Here is a 17269-nt window from a genome sequence, read left to right on the forward strand (position 1 = left end):
TTACATATCTTATCGCTGCATCAAAATATCAAAGGTCTCATATTAAGGCACTCACCAACATATGTTCTTAACATAAGTAGAAACCCTTCAGGTAAATATATAGTAATCCAAACCAGTAGAATTAAAGATGCACCAAAATATTAAAGTTCATACATCCGCATATGCTTCATAAGCTATGTTTTAATACGCACAACTGAACACCTTGCAAAATATTAAGTATATAATAGTTCATACCTTGCACACACTTATTCATTGGGGAAGGCAGCGGAAAGGAATTCTTCATCCTCAACAAACACCTGCAGATTCTTGGATTTCATCACGAAACCGACGGCGTCTTCATCGAATTTCAGCATGAAGGTCAGCTTGATTAGCTCGGACAGCGAACTGATCTGATCTTCCTTCTCCCACAGTAGTCCTTCAGCAATTGTTTCAGAGAAATAAGTAGCATACTCGATCTGATCTTTTTGTCCAGCAGACTCATCCATCTTCTGAAAGTATAACTTGGAGCTCGCTTTGTCCCAGCGCACCTTTCGGCTTGCTCGAACTTCAGGGGTTCCACCTGAAGATTGTAACAAAGTATATCTGACTTCGACCGGTTCGGAAGTCTCGAGGACAGTGAGATTGAGGAGGGGTTGAACAGTTTCATGCCTTTTGTCAGCTTCCAAATTCATTGATGAACATGCTAAAAAGCCAAGAATAAGTCGGAGCAGCCCTTTCCCAATCATAGAATCTCCGGGATTGCTCTGTTTAAGTTCCGGGCCATTTGTTAAGGACAATTCTTGCTTCTGTACAGACTTGGATATCACTCGAACCCCGACATTTTTGTACAACTCAAAAAGCATAGTCTGGGGCAAATGGGGTAAGCTTGGCTGAGGATACCAAACAAACAGAGGACGAGAAGAGGATTGGACAAAGAGATCCTTAAGTTGAAGATCATCACCTATAAACACATCGTTTTTGTCTAATAACATGATCCCATCCGAACCCGAGTCAACGGGGACTTTCTCCAAACTTTCAGAAAGCATTTTCTCTTTCTTTGAACTCTTGTGCTGCAAGACAAACCTCCAGAATGCACAACACTCATCATGCGACAAACGATGTCCTGAAGTTTCCCAACCTTTCCAGAGTCTGCAATAGTCATCAAGTGAAGGATTCGATTTGACGCCCAATGCACCGGAGAAGAATTGCAGTGGGACTTTGTTTTTATAGTGTTTGTCCAAAACATTGAACTGCATTCCAAAGAGTCCATCTTTATCATGTAGAACACATTCATAAGGTTTGACCCACCTTCCATTATCATTGCCATCAGGGATCCAGATTAATGGTTTAGCTTCGTTGTCAGGTGACCATTCCACTTTTGCCAAGAATTTATATATCCGAATGATGGTGGCAAAATTCGAATGCATATCAAGGTGGCTGGCTAGCAGCGTGCTTCCCTTCTCAGCATCAACGGTAACTCCAATTAAAGATAGCTCTTTTCTATATTTTCTTATCTCAGAACCGTAAAACCCCTCATCGATGAATGGTCCATCTGTTGGTTTCAAGTCTGATTTTCCATCAAACAATAAGCAATCACCTGGACTCATGTAACCAACATAGGTTTTCAACCAACTTTTTGAAACTTTACTAAGAAATTCCTCTGGGAAGGTGTAATTGTCTTCCAACAAAACCCTCAAGCACCTGAGCAATGAAAGTACTATACTAGGAGTTATACTGTCCATGCTATGTGGGAAACAGAGACGAGAAGGCACAAATCTCGCACCGGTTTTGAATTCAACAACTACTCCCATGCTCTTCAACTCATCTCTATACTTATGAATGTCCTTTCCATAGTAGTTGTTACTGTCATCGATAAAAGGAAGGAGACAAATTGAAGAGATGGATTCCCATTCTGGACCAGCTAGGATGCACTCTTTTGGAGACCTGAAATCTCCGAGCCGAGTCCGCAACCACTTCTCTTCGTGGATGCATTTCTTCAAGTCGGAGGGAAACTTATAGGAAGTTCCCTTCAGTTGTCTACAGCATGTGAGGAGTGAGAAAACATTATCTTTTGTAAAACATGATGTCGATGCATGTTGCCTGAAACAGATGATAACAGATTGGGCTGCTACATCAAAATCCACCACAACACCCAATCTATTCAACTCATTTTTGTAGCAGGAGATGTTAGTTTCGTAGTAAGAATGGTCGACTAACGGGAAACAACCGAAAACCTGTAGAAGACAACCCCACTCTTGATCAAAGAGAAAGCATTCAGATGGGGTTTTGTAATCAAGATTGGTCTTCAAGCACTTGGCATCTCGAAGGGTTGAAACAAGCTTTCCAGGTGATTTTGCATATCGCATACATTCCAGCGATAAATGAAAAGCATCGGCTTTCAAAGAGGTCAAGTGTGAGGATTGCTTCAAGTTTTCAACAACAAGCTGATGACATCCATTGAAGCCAACTATAACACCAAGCAGCCCAAGTTCAACTTTGAAGCCAAGAATTTCATCACCATAGAAATCTTTATCGATGAGAGGGACATCACTTAATTGTATGGCTGTTTTCCATTCATCATCAAACAAAACAGCTCCAACCGGTGATCTGTAACCATGAGACGTCTTTAGCCACCTTCCTTCTTTGATACTGCAGATAAATTCATTGGGTGGGAGGTATTTTGTCCTCAAATATTTGATGAGACCGAGGATGGAAAGCACACGATCTTTACTTAACCTCGATGAAGATGCCAATCTCATAAGATGGTCACCGATAAATTGGCAGGCGTCTCCATACTCAAACATGACACCAATTGTTTTAAGCTCTTCCCTATAATCACTTATTCTTTCCCCATAAAAGCTCTGATCTATTAATGGAATATCAACAAACACTGATCCATTCTGCATAACGTCTCCCAGTGAGGAGGAATAAAAAAATGATTGTGCTGGTGGTTTGTAGCCATAAGAGCCATTTATGGTGACTCTAAGCCAATTTCCATTTTTTATGCTTGTCAAAAACCTTTCTGGAATTGGTGTTTTTCTTTTTTTCATGTCCCGAATCCAATACAACAGCAAGAAAGTATTTTCCTTTGATAGAGGCGAAGAAACAGCAGGAATCGCAGCATTTGGGGGAGACAGAGATGGAATATCCAGGACAGCAACATGTGATTTTAGAAACAACAAGAGCTTCCCTCCAGGAGTGGATTGACCAGCACAAGTTCTAGGATGCAAGTATTCTTCCCCTAACTCGATATAGCCTTCATCTTTCAGTGGATTTGAGCCAACCAAGCTGTTCCATTTGCTTCCATTAGCAGGGACAAGAACCTTCCTCTCCGTCTTAGCATTCACATTACCATATTTATTTACCAAGGGTAACTTGCCACACAAATGATCAACTTCTGCACTTGTTACAAATTTCTTCAAGGACGAATGATACAAGAAGTGAGCATAGGTTATGGCAAGCTTTGGTTTGTCACCAATGAGGTCAATAAGAGCGGCTGCATAGTTATACACACCTAGGGGAAAAAGCTGTGCCTGGTTTTGAAGCCATTCCAAAACCGTTTCTTTCTTAACATACGAACAGATGGCATTTTGTGTGCTTTGAGGAAGGAAAAAACGGTTTGTAACCCCACTAAATTCCTTGTTCCAACCAATCATCCATGAGATATGACAAGATTGATGTGATCGGCATATTGTCCCCAGACTACGCTGTGTGGATTCTCCGATACTGCACAAAGACACACATCCAAAATGATCCACATATTTGAGAAGTGGCAATTTCATGACTATGGAAGCGTGGAATATGTTATTCCAATTCTCTGCAAGGAAGAGAAGAAGATCAAGATAAACGCCTTCCGAAACTCCCAATACAAGGTTAGAACTTTTGATGCACCTTGCATACCACACGTTATTGACTGATCCAACTCCCAAAAAATTTAGAATATTATCATACTCAATCACATCAAAAGAAGAATGCAATATATATACTCCATGGGATGAAACATTATACAAGTCCAGCCCCTCCTTTCTTGCCTTCTTTACAATATCCCAGAAAGCAGGCATAATTCTACCCACTTCTAGGGGTTTATGGAAAAACTTCTGCCCTGTGCACGACTCATCACTTGGAAGAATATCTTCATCAACCAGTTTCGATCTTATTATTTCCCTAACGGCATTAAAATTTGGGTACAAGGAACTGTCAACTGGCAAGAAATTGAACATCCGGCACAAACTAGATACCGGAGCCTCATCTGTCATTTTCACCAGTGAGATGAATGCATTGACAAAAGCAGAGGGAACACATTCAAGAATCCCTTGGTTCCATTTGTTGTCTAATAGTATTGTTTCCCTTGATGATGATAAAACAAAATCTCTGCTTGAATAATGAAGGGGAAATTGGTCACCATCTCCGTTGGAAGAAATGCATAGACCCCGGGCAATTTCATCCCTCTTTGCAAACGCTCTTGGTTCGGAAAAGCCAATGTGATCACCAACTCTTCCACATCCATTCTCCTTTCCACTTTGTTTTCCGGCATGACAGGAAACTTCTGCTTCCAAATATGGTAGCTGCATTCTTTATCAAACTTGTCAGAACTTTCCTCAGCGGAAAGAATAAGTGTATAGGACTCGGCATCGATGTTCTTCCTCGTCATAAAATTAGTCTCACTTGTAATAGCTATGCCACTCACAGAATTGAGCAAGGGATCTTCATTGTCTTCCCTGACAGAAAGACGTTTGATATTCGAAAGGAATAGCAACACTTCAGGTTCAATGCTTGAGAGCTGCTGTTGCACGGGCTTGACCTTGTCAGGCTTCAGGGGCAGCACAATGACAGTAGTTGGAAGTACAGAAGACAGTCCATAAACCTTTCTAATGTCATCAAGTGTCGGGTTCTCGTCAATCCACTCGGGGACTATGTAGCCAAGACCGCAGTGAGAACAAGGGGCTTCATTGAAGCGTATCTGATAGCCATTGCTGAATATGTAAGGCTGAGCACTGATCAAAAAGACACTTTTGAACCCAATTCCTACAAAGAAAACATAATACATCTTTAAAAAAACTATTCATGCATCTTTGTCATGCACGAGTTAAATAAAAAGTTTTGCTCTATATATGGTATGCATGGTCTTGTGCAGGTGAAGGGCATTGAACAACGGATTTAAATATGGCTTTATAAAAGAATATTGATTATATATATTCATATCTAATATTAAAACATTGAAAAAGGAAAAATAAATATGTATGTATACCTTTCTCCCCAATATAACCACGTCTCCTGTTGCCTTTCTTAGTGGAACGTCCAACACTGCAAATGGAGTCTATGTTTTTGGGATAAAACCCCTTCTCGTTATTGAAAATCAGCAACGTCGCCGGAGCTCCGGTGGCCGTTATGTCCCTGGATGTTATCACAAACTCCAACGATGGATCCACCCCTTCCAAATACTCATTGTCCTCTGCATTCTGCAATATCATCACAAAACTTCCCTCCATCACCAACTTGATAAACACAAACAACAATCAAGATTTCAAAAAACAAGAGATATTCACATCATCTCAAATGACTGTTCGTGTACACATCTTACACTAAATTTTCACATACACAAATATAAACGATATCATTATAATATGAAAAATAATGAAAGAAACACGAGGGAGGAAAAGACCTGGATAAGTTCCATGAGGAAATGAGCATCTTTAGTGTAAAGCTCAGCGGACAGGTTTCGAACAGCTTGATGAAGGTCTTCTATCAACGGGTTGGGTTCTCCTCCGATTGAGAATTTTCTTTTCCTGATCAACTCTGTGTGTTCTTTAGGTGTCGCCATTGCTGACAGGAAAAAGCTTTTTTTTTTAGTTTTTCTTCAGAGAAAATGGAAGTTAAGAGGAAGTAGAAAACACACAGTAGGAGTGTGGGAAATGACGAATACAGAAAATTAAAAAAGTGAGTTTTTTTTTTTCTTTTTCGTTAGGAAACCCAAACGAGAAGGTAATACAACATAAGGAAATGCCTTTTTTGAAAAATATATATTTCAAAATAAAAACATTTTTTATTTTTTAATTTTTTTTAAATAAAATTATTATTTGATACATTATCAATAAAAAAAATTAAAAAATCTTGTATTTAAAATTTATAAAATAATATGAACCAAGTAACTTAATGATAAAAGAATTATTGTTATTCATCGATGTTTCATTTTCGAATACTAAAAACATTACCGTCAAATTATCTTTAAAAAATATATTATTTTGCACTTAAATAAAAGGGCAAAGTATAGTAATGGTCATTGAACATTTCTAAAGCTTGCATTTAGGTCCCCCAACTTTTAAAACTTGCAATACAGTCTCCCAATATTTATTCCGTTTGCAATATGGTCCCCCAACTTAAACCACCATTAGAAAATTAGGGTAAATTTATATAAATGATCATTAAACTTTTTAGGCACTTGAATTTAGGTTCTCCAACTTTTAAAACTTGCAAAACAGTCATCAATTTCATTCTAAACCCCAAATTCTAAAGTAATTCAATTTTATTCTAAACCCTAAATTCCAAAATAATTCAATTAAATTCTAAACCCCAAATTCTAAAATACTTCAATTTAAGGTTTAGAATGTAATTGAATTATTTTGGAATTTAGGGTTTAAAATGAAATTGAATTACTTTGGAATTTTGAACATGAATTTACTATTTAGAATAAAATTGAATTACTTTGGAATTTGGGGTTTAGAATGAAATTGAGGATTGTTTTGCAAGTTTTAAAAGTTGGGGGACCTAAATTCAAGTGCCTGAAAAGTTTAATGACCATTTATATAATTTACCCTAATTTTCTAACAGTGGTTTAAGTTGGGGGACCATATTGTAAACGGAATAAATGTTGGGGACTATATTGCAAGTTTTAAAAGTTAGGGGACCTAAATGCAAGCTTCAGAAATGTTCAGTGACCATTACTATACTTTACCCTAAATAAAATTATTAAAAAATTATAAATCAATAACAAAATATTTAACATTATCTAAACATTGTTTGAATTGTTTTCCTAATATATCGTATAATAAGTTTTTAAAATAGAAATATATTAATAAATAAAATATAAAATAATCAGTTGTACGGATAGGGGTTTTTTTTTGTGGGAAGCTTTTGGTCTTTCTTTTCCACATTAGTCGTAAAGTAGTGGAAAAGGACAAATGTGAGTGGAGGGAGACTTGTAACAGTCGTCGGTCTACATCCCGGAAATTTGGCTAAGCAAATCACCTAATTGTTTGGCTCGAGAAATGTAAATTTTATAAATTCAACCCCAAATTATGTAAAATTAACCCTAAAAAATAGGTTGATTATTAATTCAATTAATATTTTTATAATCATAAAACTAAATGTATTTAAGGGTCGACTACAATATTAATTACTTATGTTTATGTTATGTTCGTTTTTCCTTACTTATTTCAAAAAACATAACATGTGGTCATTTTTATTTTTAGTTAATCGAAGCATGATCACTTTCATTTTTATTTAATTAATATGTGGTCACCACATGTTAGCTGTCGTTAACAGTTAAATTTAAGGGGTCGACTACAATATTACTTATGTTTATGTTATGTTCGTTTTCCTTACTTATTTCAAAAAACATAACATGTGGTCATTTTTATTTTTAGTTAATCGAAGCATGATCACTTTCATTTTTATTTAATTAATATGTGGTCACCACATGTTAGCTGTCGTTAACAGTTAACATATTAGGTGTCGTGGCAATTAAATATTTTGGTATAATTACACATGACATAATTCGATTAGAGGATTAAATTTATTTTAATTTATTAAAAGTATGACTAAATTGAGAGAATATGTAAATAATAGATATCAAATGTGTGATCATGCCAAGATATTTAACTGCAACATCATCTGATCAGTTGATTGTTAATGACAATTAACTCGTAGTGATCAAGTCTTAATTAAATAAAAATAAAAGTGAGTTTATATTGTGTTTTTCGAAATATGTGAGGAAAAATAGACAATACACAAACATAAATGATCATACATATTATTAACCCTATATTTAAATACAATTCACTTTGAAATTTGAGAATCATGAATTATTTAAGTTTCGTATCAAAAACCTTCGTAGATTGGTACTTTTATTTAAAAAATATTTAATCTATGGTTAAAAGTATTATATACACTCGTTTTTGTCCGGATTATAAATATTATGTTATAATAATTATTATTATATTATTATATTATAATATATTATTAATAATATTAATATTATTTATGTTTTATTATTTTGCAGGCTAAAGTACAATGCAGGCCCAAACTGGACCCAATTATAAGGGGTCATCAGACCCAATCCCGGAACCCATTAGACCCAAACCCGGACCCGAGTGAAACTTCCCACGTGAGGCCCATGCTCCACTGTCACCAGTGCCCATGCTCCACAACACCCCAACCGAGCAGCAACAAGTGCAGGCCAGCGCCACGCCCGAGTAGACAGGCTCAACTCCCCAGCTTGTTGCCCATGCCCTGCCTGCTCCACTACCCACGCCATCACTGCTGCCCATACTCTGGCCATCAAATGCAGCAATCAGTATAGAATCACGGGGACATCAATTAACAAAGGAGGAGAGATCGATAACAGTGGAGGCACGGTTCGAATAAAAGGAAGAATAACAGATTCAACACAGAGTGGGGGGCGGCATATTATGGGGAATAATATAAAAACAAAGCATTAACAGATCAGCAAGGAGGCATCAACCATTAACATGCCCATAGCCCCGAGACAGTGCGCATGTCCACCAAGCACCCACCCGCGCCTGTCGACCACTCACCGAAGCCACTACCGCCGTTCATACGCACTTTGCTCGAGCCCATAACCAGCAGAATTTGTTTTTGTTTTGAAAAGAGGCCATGGAGTATAATAATACGAGGGCACTGACGAGAAAAGGGGAGGAACTCGATCAGCCAGGGAGGGTGGTACACGAACAGCAAGGCAACAAAACACAAAAACAGGAGAGACCACAAGGAAATCAACAACCATTCGAACGACAGGGTGATACCATTCGAGTTGGCGGAAAGAACGAAATACCAATGTATATGTATGCCAAAACAGTGTATCCTCTGTTACTCAAAGATTAATGTAAACACAAGTCTCTCTCTTTTTCAAGGAATCAAAGCAGTGCAAAACAAATCCAATTCTAGCAAGGTTTTTTTCTTCATTATCATTTGCGGTTTCATTTTTGTTATTTCGATTTAGTAACTTTCAAATATAAATGCAAAAACCCAAAAACAGAATAAAAGGGAAAGGGGTAGCTTTTTTTTTACCTTGCGTTATAGGGGTTCTCGTCGAGATCTAGAAGCTTTCGTCGAAGGCCTTGAGTTAGTAGAACCTCCTCGGGTGGCGGTATTCGGAACGTACGGGGACCGGCTTTGGGTTTACTGGTTTTCCAGGAGGCCGTGAGTTTAGAAGAAGAAGGGTTGAGAGATGGGATTGCGGCTGGGAGATGTTACAAATGAATTTAGGGTTATTTTTAACTTAGAATTATATCTATATAAGCGTAATAAAACGGCATCGTTTAAGGGAGCTCTCGTGTGTGGGTTTTATATTCTAGTCCTTAAATTGTTGTTTTCGTATTCCATATTTTGTCTCCATATTTTTCCCTATTTAATTTCAGTCCTGAGTGGTAATGTACTTAGTTTCGCTTCTTTAGACATTTGAGCCTTAAGTTCCTGCATGTTACTGTTTAGTCCTTCTTATGTGTTTTGGTTTATTCTTGTGTTAGTCTATTCCAATTGTTTAGTTTATATTTAAGGTATTAATGTTTGGGTTAATATGATTTGGTCCTTATTTAAATAAACATGATTGTTTTCTGAAATTCGTATTTTAGTTATTATGTTTTTAATTGTTGCATTTAAGCCACAACTATGCATTGTATATTAATATATTTATATATCGTATGATGTGTGGTAATAAAATATGTACCAATTTTAAGAGATCAAAAATTAAATTAAAGTTGACTTTGTGAATTTCGTTGCAAAGACATTAATTAATCGACTAGGTACCAATTTTCTGGTAACGTAGACCTATACGTTGTGGGGGTGCTAATCATTCTCCACACGTAACGGACTCCCGAACCCGTTTTTTGGTAACGTAGACTTATACTTGTCGTTTTAATTAAAAGAACTTTTTACTTAAAGTGGTAAAATATTTTTGGGTGTCCAATCACACCCTAATCAAATATTAGTGGCGACTCCTCGAACCGTACGTTTTATTTTAAAAAGGAATTCCAAATTTTTCGAAACGAGAGGTTTTCTAAATTTCCATTATTTTTAATTAAAAATCAACCATAAATAGAATAATTAAAAATGACGTGGTTTTCAAAATCTTGCTCCCTTCTCTTAAAAATTGTTTCGACAAGTATTTAGAAAAAAAAAATATTATTTTGTTGTAAAGAGGGTTGGGTATAAGTTATGTGATGTTGTGTGACCCCAAGCTACACCTTGATACTTACTGTTTTCTTGTGTTGCATTTGCTCATAACTATATTGTATCATGATTACATGTTGGATGCATGTAGTACAACTTGATTATTTTTTGTGGCACTGAGCTTGTGAGCTCGGCGTATGGAATGTGTTTCCGTGCGCATGTCAGTAAGTGCCAGCTGAGGAGCTCTTCGCCAGACTTGGATTCCATACTCGATTTCTTCATAGTACGTTTCGGGAGTTTTAGAGGACATGTACTGTCATAGACCCTTATTTGTATCTTGAGTCATAAACTTTGTATTTTAAATTAATGATATATTTTGGAGACTTATGTCGGGAGCTCCCCATATTAAACACTTATATTTCATATTTGTCTAGTAATCAAATTTTATGGATGGTAACTCCATGAAACGTTTAAAAAAATCAAATGGTTAGCTACTCATGTGGTTCCATGTGACATCGTAATTCGATGACTTTCGAGTCGAATTGGATTGGGATGTTACATTTGTAATCACCTTAGTTTAATAAAAAAAAGTAAACTAAAATACAACATGGAATTTAATTTTTTATTTCGATAAGTCAATCGAACAAAACATAATTTTCTCAACAAAAAAAATCTCTTATGAACTTAATAATAATAATAATAATAATAATAATAATATTAACAGGGGTTAATTCAAGTGGTAAGCAGCTTGATTCCACTTAAGCAATGTCTCAGGTTCGAGAGACTCACCCACCAAAACTAAATGTGCATCGTAGGTTGATCCAGATTAGTGAAGGCAAAGTTTTGGATCCGACAACTAAAAAGAATAATAATAGTGTAAATTTTCGATAAATATATTCAAGTGATCCTTTGACAATTTTTTAAAATAAAATTTTACCTCAAAATTTAAAAATATTGTATTTAAGATTAAATTGTGTTCTCTTAAATCATTTGTGATGTCGTCGTGATTCGAGTAAGCATACACATATTTTTATCCTTAATCATATTAAATATATGTGTACTATTCTCTTCAATTAAAATTATTTCCTCACAAAATATTTTTTTCCTAATAGAAGCAACTAATTTTATTCAAAATATGAAATATCTCAAATTATAATAAATGATTACAATCGCAATCGTAAATTAAACACATAATTAAAAAAATCTCCTATAATCGTTAAAACAAAAGGAAATCTTAAAAATCTAACAAAAAAAAAACTCGAACAAAGATAGATACAAATATATTTGATCGCATTGACAAACAAATCACAAAAAGATATAAAGCTATTGAACGACCATCGATAAACCGCAAATCAGACTCAAGCGATTTAAAAAGCTATCCACGAACGCAAATCGGGTATCCAAGTCCAATCCGAGACTCAAAAGCAGGGAAGATCAACAAGATATTAGATAAACACCATCTTGATCAGTCGTGGCGATGCCAAATCAATCCTTAAAAAAAGATAAATGAAAAAAATAAAACAATCGAAAAACAAGCCAAAAAAACATAAGAAGATGTGTCATAAAGTCATATGAAAACGTGTTATACAAACAGACTTATTGAAAAATAAATAAATAGAAATACGATATAGAGAAGAAAAAAACAATAAAGAATATCGACGGTCGATAACCAACATTGAAGTTGATGTCACTGCCAATCAACAAAGACGAAAAAGAAAAAGAAATGAACGACACACCAATAAAAGAAAACTAGATTTTTTTCCAATACATATATAAAAGAAAAGAGATGTTTTCAGGGTTAGTGATTTCCACAAAATATTTATATTAGTAAGATTTTAATAGAACATATTATTACTTGAGATTCAAATAAAATATGTTATAAATATCTATTATTTATATATTCATTATGATTAAAAATTATATGTATTAATCAATAAGGGTTTGTTCAAGTAATAAATAGTTTGATATCAATTAAATAATGTCTTAAGTTAGAGTCATTGTGTATGCAGAAAATCTCTGTTAGGAGACTCACCCATCAAAGTCAGATGTTCGATGCTGGTCGGTTTGGATTAGTCAAGACAAAGCTTTGGAACCGGGAGAGCAACTAAAAGAATAAAAAAATTATTAAATAGAATTTTGATATAATTTATTATTAGACTTTTAATGTACATTTTATTTTAGTGTACACTAGAATTAAAATAACAAATATCTATAATATTGAGTTTAGAATTAAATATGACCAGAAGGGGAACCTTTCCAATGGGCCAAGCCCATAAACCTTCGCTTCGGGTATACGTCTACTCCGAGAAGCAACGATAATTATTAGAGATTTTTGTTTTTCTATTCGATATTAAATTTAGAATATAATGATAATAGAAATTTTACTTTAATAAATATTTTTATCATTATATCACTGATTTTATTGATAGAATTATTAGAATAGATATTCATAATTAGGTTCGATGTACGATTCCAATTTCGCATTCCTCTCTCGTTGGTCGAGTAACTTAAAGTACCTCTTCCTTCGGTCGACTCTTTCAGTTCCTCGTTGGTTTTTGAGTTTCAATACCCTTTGGCCACATTCCTTTCACTGCCCACTTAATGAATCCTCTCCCTCTGGTCGAAATACCTTGTAACCTCTAGCCAACGCTCGTTATTGCATTACTCTCGCTTTCAAACCGTTGTGTAGTGGCGGCTTAAATTCAGTTAACACTCGAACTGAGCGCTCACCTAATCTTTGACTTTGGCCTTTCGCCCACATTTCATTCATGCATTGATCCATGGCGACGAACTGGAGCCATAACCTTTCCTCGTAGGGTTAACTCATTCCGTTACTTGCTCGGGCGGACCACGAAAAGAATCTAATCGATTTTCGACCCCTTGGGATCCTGGCCTAAGGTAAAGGCTTAGAACACATATTCCTTCACTTCAATCATCTTGAGCTTTCTTCTCGCTTTAGCTTGCTGATCTCACTTATAATGAATAAATATTCGTATTCTCCAGATCCCTGTCGAAACAGCCTATGGGAAACAGTCCTATCCTTGAAGTATCCATTTCGCCAGAAGCTTTCTACGGTCTGGCTTGAGCTTTCTTCTCATTTCTTTCTTCCGTCGAGTCGATCCTACCTTTCCTCTCCCTGTCGGTCGAGGTCTTTTAGAATCTATCAGATCCTGGCTTTATCAAACCAGGTCTCAAAGAGCCTGGAAGTGGAAAACCCCTCCTCCTATTCTACGAACCCCTGCCTTGTCTTTATCAACATTTGCGTTGCCTGGCTTTGAATTAATGTTTTTCCCCTGAACAAATGTATTTTACATCAATCTTATATCAAACCAACGAACCTAATCTCGCCAAGCTTTCAGACGACATCAATAGATCATCCACGCTCTGAACGCATTCCTAAACTGATAGTCGAGCTTGACCACTCACGGAACACTAACTGTATCTCGACTTGAGGACTTCACCCGGGTAAAGAAAAAAATTAGAGGATACATTCAATCCGGGGCCTAGCGAACATGTACATTCCATCTGGGGTCGACTTGTAGTTCGTGTTCAGCGCACTGTTAGCAAGAGAGCCAGCCTATCGAATAAACATCCATTATCGGGTTCGGACGACCAATAAATATCTACAGTGAATGATCCACGCTCTCAGCTTCATTGGTTCCAACGGTGGCAGCTGCGGAATCCGTTATTGGGTTAGCCATTTTCGTTATTACTTTCCGAGTCCGAGGGACTATTGCTGTAGAATTTATTAATACCATTCAAGGTTAAACATGACTCCTAGAGAATTACCAAAACATAAAGTTCTATTCTCCTTTCGTTCTCTTTTTTATTTTGACTTGGTTGGCAGGGGCAAGGCCTTTCTCCCTGGGCGAACGCATCCGATTCTAAAGTTTTTAAAGTCCTTTTCTTCGTACGCAATTCCAAAACATTCTAATAGAATGTTTGAACCGGGAGGGTCTTGCTTTGAAGGATTCGACGGACATCATCGACATGATGGCGAAGATTTTTCCAAAAGTAGATATCGGAACATTCGCCGAACTCCAAAGAGTTCGAGCAGACTTGGGCGAATGAATTGCATTAGTGCGATTTGGCTAGCATAATTGCCCAACAATTGAACTAGATATTGAAAGAGTAAATATTCGCCTGCCAACTGAACTAGATATTGAAAGAGTAAATATTTGCCCGCGAAAATTTTATTTTCATTTTATTTGATTGTTAAATTTTTGTCGATCTGAATCTAATATAAATATGATAAAAAAAACAAAACAAAAATTCGTTATAACATTATAACAAAACCAAGATAAGACATTATCTAGAAATAGAATCCACATTTAATTCCTTATATATCCAATATATATACAAACAAAACATAAAAATTTCTAATAGATCAGATAAAATCTTAAAGCAAAGAATCCCAAAATTCAATCTATTATTCATTAACTACCTATATATCTTAAAATAAAAATATTTTTTTAGTCATTTTTTTTGCGATGAGCTTAATGAGAAGAAACTCTCGTGTCTAGTTACGTAGTAGAGGTGGAATTCATAAACAACCACCAACTATAACAAAAAAAGAACCAGATTTCGTAAACAATATAGAGGAAGAACGAAAAGAATATTTCATTAAGGTAATCGCATTTGTTTCGATAGATATGCTCTTCAAGTACTTGAACCCGTTTGGATTGCATCTAGACAAATAAGAGCGGCGCCTCGCAATGACACGAAATGTATGCCGTGGTTTCTTTGAGTGAAAAATAAAAAGAAACACAATTTACAGGTTTGTCATAGAGTTGGTACTCATTTTTATGCTACGGAATATTCCCAAGATCATCAAAGATTGTGACTGCAAATCCCGTTTTGAAGGCAAAAATATACGCTAAATCTTGCCCGTGCTATAAAGTTGAAAAGGTACATGTTTATCGTCGGGATGCATAAATTTGTGTAAGATGGTAGGGATTTGAAAAATTATATTAAAATTTTTGGAGATAAAAAAGTTATGAAATTTTAAAGGCATAAAATTAAATAATTAGAACACAGAGAAAAACATCTAAAATATAAAAAAAATTAAAAATTTAAGGGGTACGACTGTATCCCAACACTCCTAGGTCTAATGGTGGAGTCACGGTTTGGTGAGAGTGGACACGTGTCCACCTTAAAATTCAAATTTTCTTCGATTAATTATTTATTTATTGACAGTGCTCACCCCGAATTTTTTCGTACCCACCTTAAAATGTAATTTTTTTTATTAATTACTCATTTTATTAACGATATCTACTTTAAAATTTTATCTATATGCACCTTATTTAAAGATTTTATATTATGAATACGTGTGCTTATCCTAAAATGTATTTCTATATCTGCTAGTGCTTTGGTCCATCCTGTTTACCATGCATGTCTTTTCAGGATAAGTTTAGGTCTTTACCTGCCTTCTTAGTACACTAATTTGACCACGAAAAGACCCCAAATTTGTGGATGTGGCCTACATTGCTCGGATCATGGAGGCTGGTATTTCAACTTTTGACGGAACATACAAATAGATATTTTGGGTGTGTTGTCCTTAATTATATTATATGATGTAAAGTTGTAAAATCTAACTTATGGTCTTTTGTTGTGGAACCAAGTTGCCACTCTTAAGACAACACAGCTTGCTATTTACTTTTAGATTTGGCCTAACCTCAACTATCCGTCTTTTGTCTTCTGCATTACACGAGAGCTGGTATTATTATTGGGTAAATTACTTGTTTAGTACTTAAACTGTTAAGTTTGGTCTATTTGAGTATCTAAACTTTCAATCTTTTCAAAATAATACCTAAAGTTCAGTTTTTGTTTTATTTTAATACCCATGTTCAAAATTTAACATTAAGTTTTGAAAAAAGTTGAAAGTTTAGTTAATAAAACGGGCCAAAACTGATAGTTTAGATACTAAATGCGTTAAGTGTTTAGCATTAGGGTACTAAAATGAAAAAAAAACTAAATAATAGGTATGATTTAAAAAAAATAAAAGTTCAAGTAAAACAGACCAAAACTATTAGTTTAAATACTAAATGCACAATTTACCCTTATTTTTTCATTTTAATTTTTTTAGTATTAAAATATCCGTCTTTAAGAATTAGGTCAACACTTGTATTTTTTTAATCTCTTCATAGAATTTTAAAACAATAGAAGACTTATCTTTTAAGAAGATCAAAACCTTTAAGATAATCTCCATCAACGGTTAAAGTCGTTTCCACATTTATTATTCTATTTTTGATGATTTAACATGACAAATCTTAGGTTTGATTTTTATACCAATTATGTTATTGGTTATGTTTTGATTCTATCATTTAGAAATTAAAAATATTAGGGTAAAATACACAAACAATCCTTCAATATAGGATATTATTTGATTAAGTCACTTGACTATTAACAATTACAAAATGGTCACTCGACTATTAATTAGGTTACAAACTCGTCATTTTCCTTTAAAAAAATGGCGATTGTCTAAGCTTGACGTTAACATGATGATTGGGATATATATGATATCCATTTGAGATTTTGGGGTCATATCAAACTCAGCATGTTAACGTTCAGCTCAGAATACTATCATTTTCTAACGAAAAAGGAAAAATTTGGAACATAATGAATAGTTGAGTGATCATTTTATAATGTTTAATAGTCGAAGGACTCAACAAAGCAACACTCTATAGTTGGAGGGTCATTTTGTAACTTTTAACATTATAAGGACTTAATAAATCAATACTCTATAGTTAGGAGACCATTTGTGTATTTTAACCAAAATATTAAATGAAAAATACGTTTAATAAATATTGTTAGATTTATATCGACAAAAGAAACAATAAAAAATCTATTCGCCGAAGATATTTAACTAATATTCTTATATTTA

The 17269-nt window shown here is 35.0% G+C and overlaps 1 protein-coding gene across 1 annotated transcript; it reads right to left on the reverse strand.

The window, feature by feature from the left end:
• Positions 1-121: 121 nt before the first annotated feature.
• Positions 122-5861, reverse strand: LOC120200235. Its single transcript, XM_039201134.1, is given in 4 exon segments — positions 122-4349; positions 4352-5004; positions 5228-5438; positions 5642-5861. Coding segments are annotated over 4 exon segments (5127 nt in total). The 5' UTR covers positions 5801-5861; the 3' UTR covers positions 122-245.
• Positions 5862-17269: the final 11408 nt, after the last annotated feature.

Source organism: Hibiscus syriacus, unplaced genomic scaffold, assembly GCF_006381635.1.
Source record: "Hibiscus syriacus cultivar Baekdansim isolate YM2019G1 unplaced genomic scaffold, ASM638163v2 tig00005929_pilon, whole genome shotgun sequence".
In the NCBI taxonomy this organism is placed as follows: domain Eukaryota; kingdom Viridiplantae; phylum Streptophyta; class Magnoliopsida; order Malvales; family Malvaceae; genus Hibiscus; species Hibiscus syriacus.